The 17,744-nt window shown below is 51.7% G+C and overlaps 1 protein-coding gene across 5 annotated transcripts in view; it reads right to left on the bottom strand.

Moving 5' to 3' along the window:
• TRAPPC9 (trafficking protein particle complex subunit 9) overlaps positions 1–17,744 on the bottom strand; it is a 552,118-nt gene that overhangs the window by 162,191 nt on the left and 372,183 nt on the right. For all 5 annotated transcript variants that reach the window (XM_082364605.1, XM_082364607.1, XM_082364606.1 and 2 more), the window contains one exon: positions 12,990–13,100. In XM_082364605.1, coding sequence (XP_082220731.1) covers positions 12,990–13,100 — 111 coding nt within the window. The remainder of the gene's footprint in view (positions 1–12,989; positions 13,101–17,744) is intronic.

The following is a 17,744-nucleotide window of genomic DNA, read 5'->3' as shown; positions in this document are numbered from 1 at the left end:
CGGGCAGTGTCACCTGGGGCGGGTCATCTGCTTCCGCTGAGCCTGTCTCCTCAACGGGCACGCAGAGATGACAGGCGGGTGGGGGGGGGGGGGGTGACACGAGAGGCCCGGAAGCCTCCTGCTGACGGGTAGGCTAGAAAGCGTGACTGTGTAGAACGCAGAGGCGTCAGCAAGTGGTCCGGGAGGAAGCCTCGGACGCCCCCTTCCCTCCAAGGCCAGGGGCACAAGGGCTCACGCGCTGGAAGCCGAGGGGAGCTCCTCTGCCAGCGCGGGTTTCACTGTGTCCATCGTGGGCAGGTTCCAGCGGCTAACGGGTCTTCTGAGTCAACGTCCCTTCGTGGAGGCCTTCTGAACTGACACAGATTAAACGACTCCATCATGTCAACACCCACTTCCCTTCGGTTTTGCCACCAGCGGTTCTAATACTCTGCTGTGAGGCTGCCTTGTCATCCAAGTCCCAGCCCAATTCCAACCCTGAAGTGCTTCCTTATGTGAAAGATGCTAGGTAAGGCAGTCCGAGAAAGGACGCAGCGATCCTTCTGGGCCGTCGGTCAGTGTGCTGATAAGCAAGCCGTGGACCAGACTCCCCCCGAGGGGGGTCCCCGCTGGCCTCAGCCCTGCCGACCCCTGCAGCCTCGGGCCCTGGGACCAGCCTGCCCGGCTTCAGGCTGCCCCACACTGCTGGCCGGGACGAGGATCCCGACCCTCCTCTTTCACTTCTCCTCCCACGCTGGGATCTGCGTCCCATTCCCAGGCCCAAAGGCGGTGTGTGGGGTTCAACGGGAAGAGCTTCCCTAAGCTGGGGAACAGAGGGGCTAGCTGGGCCCAAACAAAAGGGCAGCCCCCGGAGTCCCGCAGGGGCCCAGCAGGCCTCTCTGAGCGTCACTGGCTACGAGCCCGATCAGGGCCGGGAGGGCCGGGAGAGCCGGGTGCCGGCAGCTTGAGATCCCTTGCGGAGCCCCAGAGAAAGGCGCCGGTTGTACAGAACGCCTGTCCCAGGAGACGGGGAAGAGCACGCCTGTCCCCACCTTTCCCCAAGGTCTCGCTCCCAGGAGGGAGGAGAATAAAACGGTCAAGTCTTCCAAGTGTCCTGCAGCTTTCAGGCAGCTCCACCGCTATTTCCTCACGGGACCTAACCGAGCCCCCAGTTTGCTGGGAGCCTCAATGACAAGCCCAAGGGCACGAGCCAGGCACTGGCAGAGACGCGACCAGAAGCCAGACCTTCGGCTCCCACTGCTGTGCGCTTTGCCCAAGGTCACGGCGCGGCATTTCTGGTGCAGCAGGAAGTGGGCTGCCCGTGCGAGGACAGCAGCCTTGCGGCCACAGCCTCGGTGCCCTCAGAACCTCCCCACCCCGCCCTGGCCATGCATCTGCTGGGCAAGCAAATGGCACCACCACCCACCCAGCTGCCCAGACTAGAAACTTCCCTTTCCTTCTCCACAGCCCACACCCAACAACCCTCTAGCCTTCCTCCCTCCTGAGGGTCTCCGGATCCCGACCCTTCTCTCTGCTCCAAAGGGCGCCCCCAGGCGCAGCCGCCATGACCTGCCTGAGACCACCCAGGCTCTCACCAGCTGTCACCCCTTCCAGACACTTCCTAAAAGGTCAAGCTGACACTCTCCTGCCTCGAACTCTCTTGTGACCACCCCTTCCCCTCCAAAGACGTGGCTTTGACCATGGCTCTCACAGGAGGATTCCAAGCCAGGGTGAAGCTGTCATTTATCCTGAAGGTGAAAATGGGGAAAACCCAAAAGACAAAGACATCTTCAAATGTATCCCTCATTAAAAATGTATTAAGACTCATCGGCATCCAAGGTCCGCTAAGATCGGGCCCAGACCAGTCCACCCATCACCTCCCCCTGCACTCGGGCCACAGGAAACACCCAGCTCTCCCATCCTGAGCTGTGGTGAGCTGTTCGTCAAATGGGAAAAATAACCCTGGCCCTGGAAAAACACAAACATTCACAAGCTTAAGTTAGTTTCAGAGGAAGCAGCATAACGTATGACAAATACACACAGATGCTGCTCGGGCTAATCTGTGCCACAAAGTCCCAGACATCCCGAACTCTACGTCCCCTCCTCTCCCCACCAGCCCCTGAAACCAGTTCCCTTGGACAGTCAGGATGCCGCCACTCCCGTGTGGGCCGCAGCCTGGTCCTGCCAGACCCGGAGCCACTCAGCTCCAGGGCTGCGTCAGCTACCAGAGGTGGATGCAGGTTTCCCAATCCCGCTGGGCCTCTGAGAGCCCTAAGTAGCCCCAGCATTACCCCGATGTCTCCCGCTGGGCACCTGCTGAGAACAATGAGCCTTAATTATCTGACGGGCAGGATGCTTTAGAGCGGAAAGACACAGGAAACGGCTTCACTTTTTCATCTGTTCATTTTCCAAACCTCAGACAGAAAATGCTTGTGTGTTTCATTTTGAGCTTATGAAAAAGAGTTAGAGAATTTCTTAATGTCTACTCATCCGTTGGGGATGAAAAGGCATGCATTCGGGGTGTAAGGTTAGATAAAAGGAAAAGATCTAATAATAACGGCTCCATCACAGAAAGTAGATAAGCAGACACCAGTGCCTTCTGATGGAGATTCTTTGCAAAAGAAAAAGAAAACTATCACTGAATATGATCAAGCCTCTAGAGCTTACTACCAATTTAATAAGGAATAAAGAAAGAGAAGTCAGTCAGAGGAGCAAGGTCACCACCACCACAGGCACCCAACTGGCCAAATCCCCAACTGGGGGACCTGATTTAGTCAATGAACAAGTGTGAGAAAAAAGAGATGCACAGGGAGCCTACAGATTAAAAACGGATGTGCGACTTATCAACCTCTTGAATTCTGATTCCAAAAAATGTTTAAAAAACATGACACCGAGATCATTGGAAATTTAAACATTGATATTGAGGAACTGCTCATTTTAAAACATGATATGGCATTGCGGTTATGTTTTTAAAAAGAGCTCCAATGTTGACTATTAAAATATTTGCAGATGAAATGATATGCCGTCTTGGATTTACTTCAAAATAACACAGGAAATGGGGCAGTTGGTGAGGGAGAGATGAAAAAGATTGGCCATAAGTCACTAGTTATAGAACTGGGTGAGAAGTACTATTACGGCACCTCTTGTATATATTTGAATTCTCCACATAAAGTTTTTAAGTGAAAGAATGAATAACGACACACCCCGTCCCTTCGGCACCTTCGCTGAAGTGGCCCAGCGCCGAGGTGGGCACGGCTGGGCTTCTTCCCCCCCGCCCATCTGACAGATGAGGCGTCAGCATCAGAGAGCGTGAAGGACCAGCCAAGGGTGCGACCAAGGACCAGCAGAGCTGGGGTTGCTGCGCACGTCTCGCCTCAGTCCAGGGCACTTTCCTCTTCCCACCAGATAAGATGAGACCCTTTCCCTAACATGTGGGCAGACACCTTTGAGGGCCCTGAGAGGTCTGCGCACGGGGCTCCACGGCCAGACTCCAATCCCCACGAAGGGAACGATGAGTTCCCAGAATTTCTAGCTCCAGACCAACCAGAGCACTGCGGCTGGGGGAGACTGGGCTTGGGAGTGTGAGGGATAAGCACCAAAGAGAACACAAGACCCGTGTCACTACCCGCCACCTCTTCCTGGTGAACTGAACCAGGAGGATAATCACCACCATGTCCCCCGATGGGGTCAGCTTAAAGCCTGCCTGAGTCAGGCTGTGAATGGAGGCGCCCTGAGCAGGACCCCTAAGGAGGAGGGGAACACTTGTGAATGACACTCAGCACGCCCACGGCTAACTCACTCACTCATGCACGTTACCTGAGCACCTACTGTGTGCCTGACAGTGCCCTGAGCAGGACCCCCAAGGAGGAGGGGAACACTTGTGAATGACACTCAGCACGCCCACTGCTAACTCACTCACTCATGCACATTACCTGAGCACCTACTGTGTGCCTGACAGCGCCCTGAGCAGGACCCCTAAGGAGGAGGGGAACGCTTGTGAATGACACTCAGCACGCCCACTGCTAACTCACTCACTCATGCACATTACCTGAGCACCTACTGTGTGCCTGACAGTGGATCAAGGTGGTAGGGACGTTCAGAGCTGAGCAAGACACACACGCTGCCCCCAAAGACCCCACAGTCGAGCCCCGTGGTCCCCGCACAGGGCCACCCGTTAGAGTCACCAGGGGAGACTGACAGGTCCCGAGGCCCAGGTGGCACCCAACCAATCAGATCAGGAGGTGGTGGGGCGGGGGGAGTCCCGTAATAACAATTTGAGGCGAAGTTTGGGAACCGCTAGTCTGGCAAGAGCGAGACGCGAGGTAGAAAATACCAAACACCATCCAAGAGTCCATGGACACACAGGGGAGCAGGACACGGCTCCAGGGGGAGATCGGGGAGGACGCGGCGGGGCGGCTCTGTCACGGCCTGAGGTCCCCCAGTGCTGACCCTGCGGGCCACGCTCTGCTCTCCCATCCATGCCGAAGGCCGAGGGGCCCCAGGGGACGGCCTTGCTCCCTCCGGACCTTCCTGTCACTTCCCAAGGGTGGCCATCTGCCTGAGATTCCCGAGGGTGCACCTCCCCCGAGACCCCAGACCCCAGGCGTCCCGCCAACCCCCAGCTCCCAACTGCAACGATGCCGGCCCATAACCCCGGCCCCCAGACCCAGGGGCGGCAGGTCTGCTACACCGCACGCCTCAGTGGCGCCCCCTACCCTTCCGGTTACCTGGTTACCAGTTCCCTGGTCAGGCCTCGTTAACAAGCCCTCATAGTAAGTCGTCCCTGTGAAGCGGCTGTGTGGCCTCCGGCTCCTGACAGAGGAGGACCTTCTGTCCCCACGTCAGACACCGCCCAGGAGCCTGGGCAACGCGACTCCAAGTCATAACTAAGCACTTGAGCAAAACTCCGCACAGTCATCTCCCCAGAAAGGAAGCACAAGACCCCAAGCGCACGCCCTTCCCCAGGCCTGGCGGCTCGGATGGCGGGAGCCGTTCTCACAGCTGAAAATAACATTACCTGCCCGTCACGGAGCACCTCCGGGGGTCACGCGCAGTGCGAGGCACACAGCCTGGACTAACTTTAGTACTTATAACGACCTGCGGGACAGGCATCCGTATCCACGCTTTACTTGAAAGCTCAACAAGGCCAAGCGACTTACCCAGACAGCCGAGCCAGCCAGCGGCCGAGCGAGAGCGGGCCTGGGCTCCGTGTGGCCCCAGGTCTGCGCCCGCTAGGCCTGTGTCCACGGGGTGGGCGCCTGAACACCAGCCTGCAGCCAGGGCGTGGGTGCAGGGGGCACCACCTCCTGCAGGAGGGAGGCTCCAGTCGCTCAGGACAACAGAGGCCACACAAAGCTGCCCGGCGTACGGAGCCCAAGCGAGTGACCTGGTTTTTCTTTTCTCACGAAGAGGAGAGACTCTCTCCTGTCATCTGAGTCAGCAAACTGCAGCATCTTCCAGGTATCGAATCTCTGTCACCTGGAAGCTTCTCCAGGCTGAGCTCTGACCCCTCCTCTTGCTGCCTATGAACCATTAGAGGATCCTATTGATTCTGGCGCCATCCGGGTTTCTATTAGGAGACTTGCAAAACCGCTAACTGGAAGGGATGCAGAGTGGGGTGGCGGAGACGCTGTGGCCAGGGAGTGAGGAGGCCGGCACCAACGTCATCCTGCCCGGGGCTTGCGAAGCAAACCCGAGCCTCAGTTTCCCCATCGGTCAGCCGAAAGGACAAGAACACACCAAGGTGCTTTCTCCTGGTTTCCATGAGCTTACTTTCTGAAGGACTCTCCCACTTTCCTCCCAGTCTGAAAAAGGGACAAAGAAAATCCACAGAGTCTTCTGACTCAGAACGGCTGCAGAAGAGACCACCGGGCTGGGGGCACAGGCCTGTGGGCTGGGGGCACAGGCCTGTGGACTGCGGGGGGCAGGGCAGGCCACCCGTGGAAGGAGGCCGTGCGCACATTCCAGCTGCGGTTAAACAGCAAAGGGCAACAACACCGGTCTCCTAACAACAAGGGCTTCCTCGCGGGATGCAATGAAGTGCTCGACGGAACTGAACAAGAGAAAAACGTGGAGACAGTTGGTAGGAGGAGCTAGATATTTGGGGCTGGGGCTGTTCTGGGCTCGGATAAACAGCAATTTGTGATACAGCGGCATACACCCCCCGAGGCGGGCCCGCGCGGAAATCACTGCTTACACGCTCACTGTGCCCGGGGAGGGCGCCTGCACACAGGTGAACGATCGCGGGGGTAGAGGACACACAGGCTGCTCCCCAAACCCGTCTGCGGGGAGTTACAGAAGATCAAAGTCAAAATGAGAGGAGGACGGGACCTTAGTGGTCACCTGGCTGGTCACCCCTCTGAGCCTCAGTTTCTTCATCTGCTAGATAGAGATGATGATCACGATAGCGACCTCAAAACACACGTTGAAGACAGAACACGCAGCACAGCAAGTAACCAATCACAAGTCATCGCTTATCACGTGATCACTTCATTTGCTCGTTCACTCCTACAGGAAACATTGTCTGAGCCTCTCACAGGACCAGGGAAGAAGTTAAAACCTAGAGGAGGGAGGAGGCTTATTATCTAAAGCCACTCAAGAGGCAGAAGAAGAAAAGCTAAACCAGAAACAAATTGCCGGCTGAATGCAGCGCTGTGCCACAGGCTGGGCCCCCCTCAGACCATCAAGAGAACCCTAGAAACACAACCACAATGCCATGGAGCGCCCAGGCCTTCTCACTCCCACCCCAGAGCCCCGCCAGGATCCTCCAGACGTGAGGGTCCGGCCCTCCCCACGGCCTGGACGGCGTCAAGGGGAAAGTCTCAGAGCGCCGGAGCTGTACTTGCTCCCGAGCCCGTCCCTGCCCCTCTGGCTCCACCGCCATTCTAGGACCTGTGCGGTGCGCCCTCCATCCGGACACTTGACAGGGCTGACCTGTTCTCAGCCAGCCAGCGACGAGGCTCCGCAGCGGGGAGACGCCTGGACCACACGTGCCAGGCCTGCCAAGCAGGCAGCGGCTCCCTGTGAGGGCGGGCGGGCGGGCGGGACGAGGCGGGGTGGCCTGAAGCACGGATGAGACAGCACCTGTTACTGTAAATTAAGAAAGACTTGCGCATAGATGAGGGTTGTCACGAAATTTAATTTTAACGGTTTGATAATTAAGCAAAAACACAATAATTATCATATCTTAATTTTTCCAGTACATTTGCTGCTGGCGACACTGTACTTTCTTAAGGAAGTTCATTCTTTTTCACTCAGAAAAGTGTTCTACTGTTTCTGGTCATCTTTTGAAACTGGAGGAGGGGGGATGCCCAGTTCCCGGGACATAGCCTAAAGAAGTGCAGGTAACTCCCGCGGAGGGGTATGGTGGCAACTGGGCAGCCCCGGGTCCCAATTCCAACTAACTGCGTGGCCCTTGGCAAGTTCGAGCTCTCTTACGCGTAAGCAGAGATGGGCACAATGCCCACACCTTGAGGATGAGGATTAAAGGCAGAAATGCTTGTGAAAGTGGGTTCTTCTTTACACCACCCCTCGGGTAAAAATGAAGGTTACTTCAGGCATCTAGCTGCAAGTCTGGAGGACATTCTCAATGTCACGACCGATGGTGTGGAGCCCCAGGAAATGCGATCAGCACAGACCAAGCATCACAAATCGTGTATGGCAAAAGTGAAGTTAACTAATGGTGCTTAATTACAGAACTGATGCATCAACCAGGCCACAGAAAGAGAGATGAGTCACTGATTTCCAAAGGACCTTTCACAGAAAAGATGTGGAAGGTGAAAAGGTACTTGCTACATCCATTTGCTGAAATGTTGTATTTTAAATTATAAGATGAACTAGATATCCCTAGGAAATATGGGTATAAGAGTGGTATTTCCAGTTTAAAAACGCGAACATTCAGCCTATGAAGAAGTCCTTCACGCCACCCCGCGCACACGCCCCTTTTCAGGGCGTGCTGCTCCTTCACCGGGGCTGCTCTCCCTTGCACTCCAGCCCCACCTCACTCCTACTCAGTGTCCTGTTCTGTATTAGCACCACTTCCTCCAGGAAGCCTTCCCAGCCCCAAGTTGGGTTTCTTCCTCTCAGCTTTGGATTCTCCTCACCCTGTGTGACAATCCCTGTCTTTCTTCCACACCCAACATAAGTGCAGTGAGGACACAGTGAGGACCTTACTCACTATGTCATCTCCTGGCAGGGCGTGGTACTCGCTCCACACTCGGGAAGTGCTTGTTGAATGAATTCATGAACACCTTGCAAGCCAAAGACCCAGCCTGCTCCTCCGCCTCCCCGTCTTCTGCCGGCCTGTACGCTTGACAATGGACTTCAGTGCCGGTCACAGCTTACCTAAGGCTGCACAGAGCAGAAAGAGGAGAAAATAGAACCTGCTTCCCCCCGCCCCCTCCAGCCCATCTTTTTTTTTTTTTACATCCTTATTGGAGTATAATTGCTTTACAATGGTGTGTTAGTCTCTGCTTTATAACAAAGTGAATCAGTTATACATACACATATATCCCCATATCTCTTCCCTCTTGCGTCTCCCTCCCTCTCACCCACCCTATCCCATCCCTCTAGGTGGTCACAAAGCACCGAGCTGATCTCCCTGTGCTATGCGGCTGCTTCCCACTAGCTATCTATTTTATGTTTGGTAGTGTATATATGTCCAGGCCACTCTCTCACTTTGTCTCAGCTTACCCTTCCCCCTCCCCGTATCCTCAAGTCCATTCTCTAGTAGGTCTGCGTCTTTGTTCCCGTCTTGCCCCCAGGTTCTTCATGACCATTTTTTTTTTGTTTTTTTAGATTCCATATATATGTGCTAGCATCTCCAGCCCATCTTAAATCGCCATTCCAAGCTCAGCCATGGCGTCATTCAGACCTGGGTGCCACCAAGTGCCTTTGACCTCTGTACTCCGTCTGCTTGTCTATAACATGCGGACAGAAGCTCCTGTGTGAGGGTACTAGGGGGACTGAGTGCCTGACCTCCTGCAAACACACGGGGCTCAGAAACTGTGACTCCAAGGACACGTTTCTCTTGTACTTGGCACGCCTTTCTACCCGGAGGGAGGGGGAGACAGATGCAGGCCCCCAACAGTCTAATTGGAGTTGGTCCCTTCTCCTGGACTGCAGGTCACCCTTGAAAGGACGTCAAATGCCTTGTGACCCAGGACGCCAGGGCTCCGAGAAGAGCAGCATCACAGCTACGTGGCTTCCAGGAACACGGCTCTTCACCGAGGGTGAGGCTGTGTCACCCCGGCAGAACCCGTGGTTCACCTGCCCACTCCCCAGGGAGCAGTGGGAAGGCGGCCTGCCACGCACTGGGAGATAACGCCGGAGTCTGAGGACCACCGCTGCCCTCACCACCGGGGAGAGCTGGCCCGCCCTGCCCTCCTCAGAGTGGCCGAGCCTGGCCGAGGGCAGCCCTCACGAGCGCCTAGGGAAGCCCGAGCTGTGGTGGGGATGGCGCCGGTGGGGGAGGGTCAGGCTTCGGGGGGGCTGAGCTCAGGACTCCGGGAGGGCACAGGGCTCCGAGGAGACAGAACCGGGAGGTACGGGGACAGCAGCCCAGGACTCAAGGGGCGTCCCGGGGCTGCCAGGCAAGGTCCACCCACCGCAGCTTCCTCCCCCAGACCTGCTCCGTCAGACCAAAGACCTGGGCCCTCTCCATGGAGGCAGAGCGTGTGTCCAAACCAGGCAAGGCTGGAGAGGTCTGGAAAGGGAAGCGCAGTGACCCCTGCATCCCCGCGAATGCTGGGATGCCCGGCGGTCACCCCTGGGTTCGCGGGGTAGTGGGAGCAGCGCCCAAGTTGACTCCCCAGACAGAAAGGAGCATCACGACCTCCGGTTTACCCCCCACCCAAAACAGCAGGATGGCCCATCAGGCAGGAGTGGCAGGGCCGCCCCGGCCGCGGGAGTGTCATCAACTCCCGGCCATGAGGGGTCCTTGCTTACTCATCCTGTAGCTCCCGGAGCCTGACGCAGGCACCCCAGAGCAAGTTCTCGAAGCATCAATATTTATCGAATGAATATTTTATGAATGAATAAAGAATGTGCGAGTTAGATGCATCAAGAAATGAGAATTTAAGCAAGAAGCTTAACAAGGAAGAAGCCGGAAGCACAAGACTGAACTGGGCTTATTTGCGAACGGGGCCGTGAACATCGCTCAGACTTCCACGGCTGACAGTGAGTCAAGCTTAGAAACAAGCTCAGCAGTTTGTCATTTTTTTAAAGCAGGATTTATGTTGGTGTCATAAGACGACCAGAAGGATGTCCTCTGGGATCGCAGGCTACATCAAAACATCTAGACAAGGCAGACAAGGCAGGGGGCAGACGGTCTCCTTCACAGCCTGGGGACCAGCACGGGGCCCAGGCCGCTGCCAGTGGCCTAGAGCACCAAGGACGCAGCAGCAGGCCAGGAAAGAGCCTGTCCTCACGCCCCGGAGCCAGAACACTCACTCAGCACGGCCGCCACGGCCTCCGTGCACGAGCACGTGAGCCCTGCACACGCCCGCACAGCAAGAACCCCCTACAACAAGGAGCTCTTGAGAGGGAGTGTTTCCGTCCTCTCAAGGGTTAGGCCATGAGCGCCCTCCCAATATCGGCCCCAGACAGCAAACACGACTGTGCATTCGTATGTGTCATCATCCATAATGACACTAAACAGCCACACCCTGGAAGCAGTCTCGTAGCGGATCAGCGTGGAGATGGATAAACGGTGCATTCACGAAGGAATCACGAAGAGCAGTCAGGAGGCAGACAGCTGATTCATATTCAGGTCCACAGCACAATGCTGACTTAAAGTTACGAAAAGACACGCAGAAAAAGACATATGATATGGAACCACTTATGCCATTAAAAAAAAAAACTCTGAACGTAGTGTTTGTTGTGGCTATAAATAAATACAATAAAGTAGTAAAGCGTGGAGCGGATGACGCCACGGCCTCCGAGACACACAGACTCTGGAGGAGGAAGAGAAAGGAAGGAGGGGGCGGGGGCCGGGGCGGGGCTGTCGGGCTTGGCTGCTTTTTCATTTGCTTATTTTTTCCCAGCATTTCCTTACGAGTTGAAAGAATTCCTCAGAGGATACTCTATATACCCATTGGTACATTCTATAATTAACATTTTATTCTATTTGCTTTATCAACTCAGTCTATCCATCTTCCCATTCCCTCCACCCATCCAGGAATCTAGTTTTTTAGGCATTTCAAAGACTAGTGCAGATATCATACACCACCCCCAAGTCCTTCAACAGGCAGAGTTTAACATCTGCTTACAGTTTTTCTTTTGATAGAAAATCGACTCTCAGAGAAATGCACAAATCTTAAGTACACATTGGCTAAATTTTAACAATGGCAAACACCTGTGGAACCCACACCCAGATATCAAGTTAGACAACATGGCCATCACCTAGAAAAATCCCCTTGTGCCCCTTCCTGGTCAAAGCCCATCCCGACCTCTCCAGAAGAAACCGATGCTCTGTTTTCACCATCACAGAAGAGTTTTGCTGCTTCTGGGATCTCAGATGAACGGAACCACACGATACATGCTATTTTGGGTCAGGCTCCCCGCACTCAGCATAAGGTTCCTGAGATTCACCCATGGTGATGTATTAGGAGTTTGTCACTTTTTGTTGTTGAGTAATATCCCATTAGGAAAATGCCACCATTTGTTAATTCATTCTCCTGTAACAGACACCTGAGCTCTATTTTTTGGCTTGGAACATTCTTTATAGGTCTTTTTGTGAACATACGTTTTTAAATTTTTCTTGAATAAATAACTAGAGTTGGAACTGCTGGGCAGAGTACGTGTATGGTTAGTTTTGTAAGAAACTACAGCAGCCTCTGCAAAAGTGGTTGCACTGTTTCACATTCCCACCCAGGCATGAACCTTCCAGCTGCTGCATGTTCCTTGTGGACACTTGACATCGTCAGTCTGTCATTTTAAGCATTCTCATGAGTGTGTAGTGCTGTCTCATTGTGATTTAAATTTGCATTCCCTCCTCCCCACTGACCAATGGCGTTAACGTCCACTGTTTTTTTTTTAACATTTTATTTCCTTGAGAGAGGGAGAGGAGACAGAAAGATAGAGGGAGACAGAGACAGAGAGGGAGAGAGAGAGGGAGAGATCTCAAGCAAATATAGCAAAACGCTGAAATCTGAGATATGGTATGCTAGTATCTAAATTATTTTCTGTATGTTTCAAGTATTTTGCAATTACAAATAAAAATTATATTTCACCTATATCTTACTCCAGCTATAATTCCACCTATAAGGGTATGGCCCTAACATCCAAGCTGCGCTTGGGGGCACAGCTCCTGGTCTGGAGAGAGGCCCAAATGAGTGGGAGCGGGCCAGGCCCTGGGAAGGGATCCCCACCATAGCAAAGAGCTTCTTTCCAAAGTCACCGAGCTTGACCTGCCTCCGGACCTGCCCCTGTGGCCCTGGCTCTGCTCCTGGTCGGCTCTCACTTCCACCTTGGCTCCCTGCTCGCCTCTGCTGGACCAGGGCATGTCCTGCGGCTGACCCTGGCCAGGGCCCATTGGGGCCACCTCTCTTTGCCCTCCAAGGGCTGAGCTCGGGTGACACAGCACCTCTTCCAGGCACCTCTGCCTGGCCTGTCTCCTGTGACATTAATTCCTCCAAGGAACTTCCCATTGACATTGATATGCGTCCCTCAGGTCAACACCCAGTGACCCCAGATACAGCTTTCTTAAGAATTTAAAAGTGAAAGGTCTTGCCCAGACGTCTGGGCGTCCTCAGACATGGTGCCTGAAAGCATCTGTAGCTGAGGTGCTGCTTCCTCGGACGGAAACCATTCATTTCTACCTTGACTTTACACTTGGCTCCAATTTGCAACCACGACCGATCCTGTCACTGAACCTGAATAAGGGCTGTGATGCCTCTGGAAGGGGCACCAGGCTGCCCGCCCGCTAAGGTCTCGAGGCTGGACTGTTTCAGCACCTCCCAAGCAGGGCGACGAGAGGGGGGCCAGGGAGCACGTGGGGCCGTGACGACACTCACCGCTGGCACTCGCCGGCGTGCAGGATGAGCTCTTCATTGCTCCGGGCGCTGACTGTCAGCTCGTGCTCCGTGGAGTTGAAGACGTCCAGGAGCAGGTGGCACTGCCGGGTACTGCGGTGCAAAGACAAAGCCAAGTTCAGCATCTTTTGACAGCCAAAGAGGAGAGTGACTCTGCTTCCCCCCATCCCCAAAGATTTTACACCACTGGAGGACATGAGAAGTACGATTTATCAAAATGTCATGTACCCCGGGACACAAAGGCTTACGAAGACTCATTCTGAACTAATTGTGAATTCTACACAGTGGGTTTGGACAGGAGGTCCTCCTCGGTCCTGGGACACATGCTTATAACCCAGCTGTGCCCTTTACACACTGAGTGACCTTGGGAAGGTAACTTGAGTTCTCCAAGCCTCACACGTGTGACCGCTAGGACGCCTGACCCAGCGGGAAAGCACTCGGCATACAGTGTCATTCAATAAGTGACCGCATCATGGCCCTGGGTTTCTACGGGTGCCAGGCCAGGCGCTGGGCAGGGGTCCACAGAGCGCCGTGCCCATGCTGTCTGTGCACATGTCCACCGAGAGTCCTCACGGGGGCCACCCCGCACTCCCCCAGAACTGTGGGCGACACCGTGGGGTCACTCACCACCCACCTGAAACCTCCCTTCCCTGGCCTTCTCTACCGCAGACAGTAAAACTGAAGTAACCAAGTTCCCGCCTCCCCCTTCCCCAAGGGGAGGGCCATGGAACAAAGTTCCAGCCAATAACCGGCTTCTGGAGACTTTTCATCCCACATAAGAAGACAAGTCCTTGAGAAGGGAAGGTGTCACCCTTCCACCTCCTGACTCCTTTTGCTTCCTCCCCAGGGAGGAGCAGGACGCCAGGAAGCTCAGGGACTCTAGGGGGTGATGGGGACAAACGCCACGGCTGTGGAGGGCAGAGTGGGGCCCTGGGAAATGATGGCACAGACCCGTTAACTGCATGTGAAAAACAGAATTCCAGCCACGTACTCTTCGTTTGTGCTAGCTGCCATTTGTCAGGTCCCCATTACGGTCCAATGCTTGCCTAAAACTAACACAGCATCTCAAACACCAAGTGTCGCAGCTGGCGCGTGACAGCTGATGGATAAGCGTCTGCTCATCAAAACGGGACACCCAGACCTAAGACAGGAGCAGACAGCAACAGAAGCAGCAGCCATCCTCCTTCCTGGAGGAACAGGGTAAGGAGACTTTCAGAGAAGAAAAAAAAAGCCTCAGAAAAGGATCTGTGCTCTGGGTCTCTTTCAGCTGAGCATTTCTTCAAAACATGACCTTCCATAGGGCATCTGAATTCTCAGGTGTGTTTCCCAAAGTGTGAAGAGGGAAGATTTCGCTGGTTGTTAAGCAAAGGGGAGACAGGACTCACACTCACATGTGCCAGCTGCCTGCATTGCTTATTTCATACAAAAGCCCTGCAAGGTTGTCCTCCCGAGACCCATTGATGGAGAGGAGAGGAGAGGGAGGCTCAGGAGATGACGAAAAGTGCTGGTGATGACCGAGACTCAAGACATAGAGCTAGAAATCCTGTAGTGCTCACAGCGGACGAAGACGCGTATTCCAATCCAAACTGCGTCCCCTGTTCTTTCCAGGGAAGGGAACTGAGGTGGAGAGGGCGCAGTGACGTGCCCAGGGGTTCACACACGCACACACGCGCGCTCACATACACAAAGACTGACAGCATCCAAAGGCCACTGGGCATCTGTGAAATACCAGATTTTCAAAACACATACATGCACCTACTCTCAAGGGAGATGGTAAAGTAGCAGCCTGACCACCCCGCTACGCACTACGAGATGTCGCACGACACGTCTTTAGTTGATTCTGGGTTCTGTGGGTCGGGGTGTCCTCCCCAGAGGTTCAGCACTTGGAAAAACATTCATTAGCTCTGACAGCTGCCTCCGAGAGGCCTCTTCACACAGCTCACAGGAAAATGAGCTTTCGAGAATGAAGATCTATTCCGCCTTTGTCATAACTTGATGAAATCTTTAATCACAGCAAAATCTCTCACCAGAAAAGGAAATTCATAAAACATTTATCAGAGGCAGAAAATTGAAGTGATTTTTAAAAGCAGGAAAGAAAAGATTCAAATACATGTTGTTTTCACCCATGGAATACAGTTGTTAGAAAACTGCATAGGAATGAACAATGTTGGAATGTAATACTTTTTTGTCCTCTGTTTTTTCTGACTCACTGTCTGCGTATGGGGGCGCTTGATCCAGTGTTTCTGTTCCTCCTAATTGTTGGCAGGATGAGATGCTGGTGGATCTTTGCTTTCTACCTATTATTCATAAATTAATTCCCTTTCCCAAACTGTAGTAGCACTGTGTGCCCACCATCATGTCATTTACTCTGTGTATCTTTCCATACCTCTTTAGGTGATTCTCTTAAGTTTTAATCTGTGTTTGAGCATATAATTTACTTTTAATTCTTATTTGCTTTTTGGTTTTATTTTTGTTTTTTTGTTTTTCTGGATCCATCTTTCTGAAGTACAGGGAAGCCCAGGAAAGCTTCCTAGAAGAACTGAGACCAGAGAAAGGCTTCAGATCCATCTGCCTGGTCGGGGGGCGGGGTGGGGTGCCCAGTATCAGGAAAGAATCTGGAGTAAAGTTGGAGGGAGGAGACGAGGCTGCCAGGTGGAAAGGAGAGGCACAGCCCAGGCACAGCGAACAGTGCGTGTGAAGCCACATCTATACAGTTAGTACGCACTGTTTCCTATCTAGAATTAGGACAATTAACTTTATTTATTAATTCATGCAACAAATGTAAATATCTACTGAGTACCTGTTGTGTGCCAGGTACTATTCTAAGCACTTGGGATATGGAAGTGAACAAGAGAAACAGGATCTCTGCTTTCACGGAACTCACATTCTTGTGAGGGGACAGGGCTAGGAAAGATAAGAGGAATTAAAAGTGAAAAAAATTTAGTCATATTTGATAAAATTAGGAAAAATAGGTTCAAAAAGGTTGCTAAATACAGGGTTAAGACACACATCCACACACAAAATCAATAACAACAGCATTCCTATATATCAACTAAAAACAATTACAAAATATAATTTTTAAGAAAATATATTTACAATAGTAATGTACCTAGAAATAAATCTAACAAAATATATGCAGGATGTTTGTGAAAAAAATTGTAAAGTTTTATGAAATGATATTAAAGGTGATGAATAAATGCAGAGATGTATTATGTTCAAGGATAGAAAAACTCAGTATTTTTAAATAACTCACTTCTTTCCAAATGTATATAAATTTAATGCAACTCAATAAAAAATGCCAACACTGTTCTGGTTTTGGTCAAACTTGATACACTGATTCTAAAATTTATATCTAAGATCAAAGGGGCAAGAACATGCAAAACAACAACGAGGAAAATTTTTGGAAGAGATTTGGCCAACCAGATATCAAGAATTGTCAGAAAGCTGTAAAAATGAAGGCAGTGGGGCAGTGATAAACACATCAATGAAGGAAAAAACAGCCCAGAAGCAGATCCATGAATATAATAAGGTAATGGATATGTGACCAAAGTAGCAGTGTTGATTATTAAGAAGGAGATTCAATAAACAGTGCTGAAAAAATGGTTATGCAGATAGAAAGAAAATGATATCCCTACCTCACACCATAAACAAAAATAAGTTCCAAACAGACTGAATAGATAAATGTAAAAAGTAATATTTAAAATCCTGTAGAAGAAAATACAGGTGAACAACTTCTGACCCTGAAAGAGGGAAAGATTTCTCAAATGAGTTACAAGACATACAAAATATAAAGAGATCTTCAACCAGGGCACCAGAACGCACAATGAGAAAAGGACAGTCTCCTCAATAAACGATGTTGGATAAAATGGACATTCACACGCAGAGGAATGAAACTGGACCCTTACCTCACACCATATACAAAAATCAACTCAAAATGGATTAAAGACTTAAATGTAGGATCTGAAACTGTAAAACTACTAGAAGAAAACAGGGGAAAACCTTCTTGGCATAGGTCTGGGCAATGACTTTTTGGAAATAACCCCAAAAGCACAGGCAACAAAAGCAAAAACTGATTAAGTGGGGTTGTAGCAAACTAAAAGCTTCTGCACAGCAAAGGAAACAATCAACAGAGTCAAAAGGCAACTTACAAAATGAGAAAAAATATTTGGATACAGTAGGTCTCAAAAGGGGTTAATACCCAAAATACATAAGAAACACAAACAACTCAATAGCAACAGCAATCATCATCATCATCCAATTAAAAAGTTGGCAAAAGACCTGAATAGACATTTCTCAAGAGAAGACGTGCAGATGGCCAATAGCCATATGAAAAGGTGCTTAACATCACTAATCATCATGGAAATACAAACCAAAACCACAATAAGATATCACCTCACAGCTGTTAGATTGACTATTAAAGAGACCAATAAGTGTTGGTGAGGATGTGGAGAAAAGGGCACTGTCATGCACTTGTGGGAATGTAAATTGGTATAGCCATTACAGAACAGTGTATAACTTCCTCAAAAAATTAGTAATAGAACTACCATATGATCCGGCAATCTCACTTCTGGGTATATATCCAAAGGAAATGAAATAAGTATCTCGAAGAGATAAGTGCACTCCCATATTCACTGCAGCATTATTCATAATAGCCGAAATATGGGAAAACCTAAGTGTCCATTGACAGATGAGTGAAGAAAAAAACCCGTCTCTCTCTCTCTCTCTCCCCCCTTCTCT

This window comes from Balaenoptera borealis (assembly GCF_965194805.1).
Source record: "Balaenoptera borealis genome assembly, chromosome: 17".
NCBI lineage: Eukaryota > Metazoa > Chordata > Mammalia > Artiodactyla > Balaenopteridae > Balaenoptera > Balaenoptera borealis.
The sequence above is the reverse complement of the archived record's forward strand: the minus strand, read 5'-3'. Positions and strand labels throughout refer to the sequence as shown.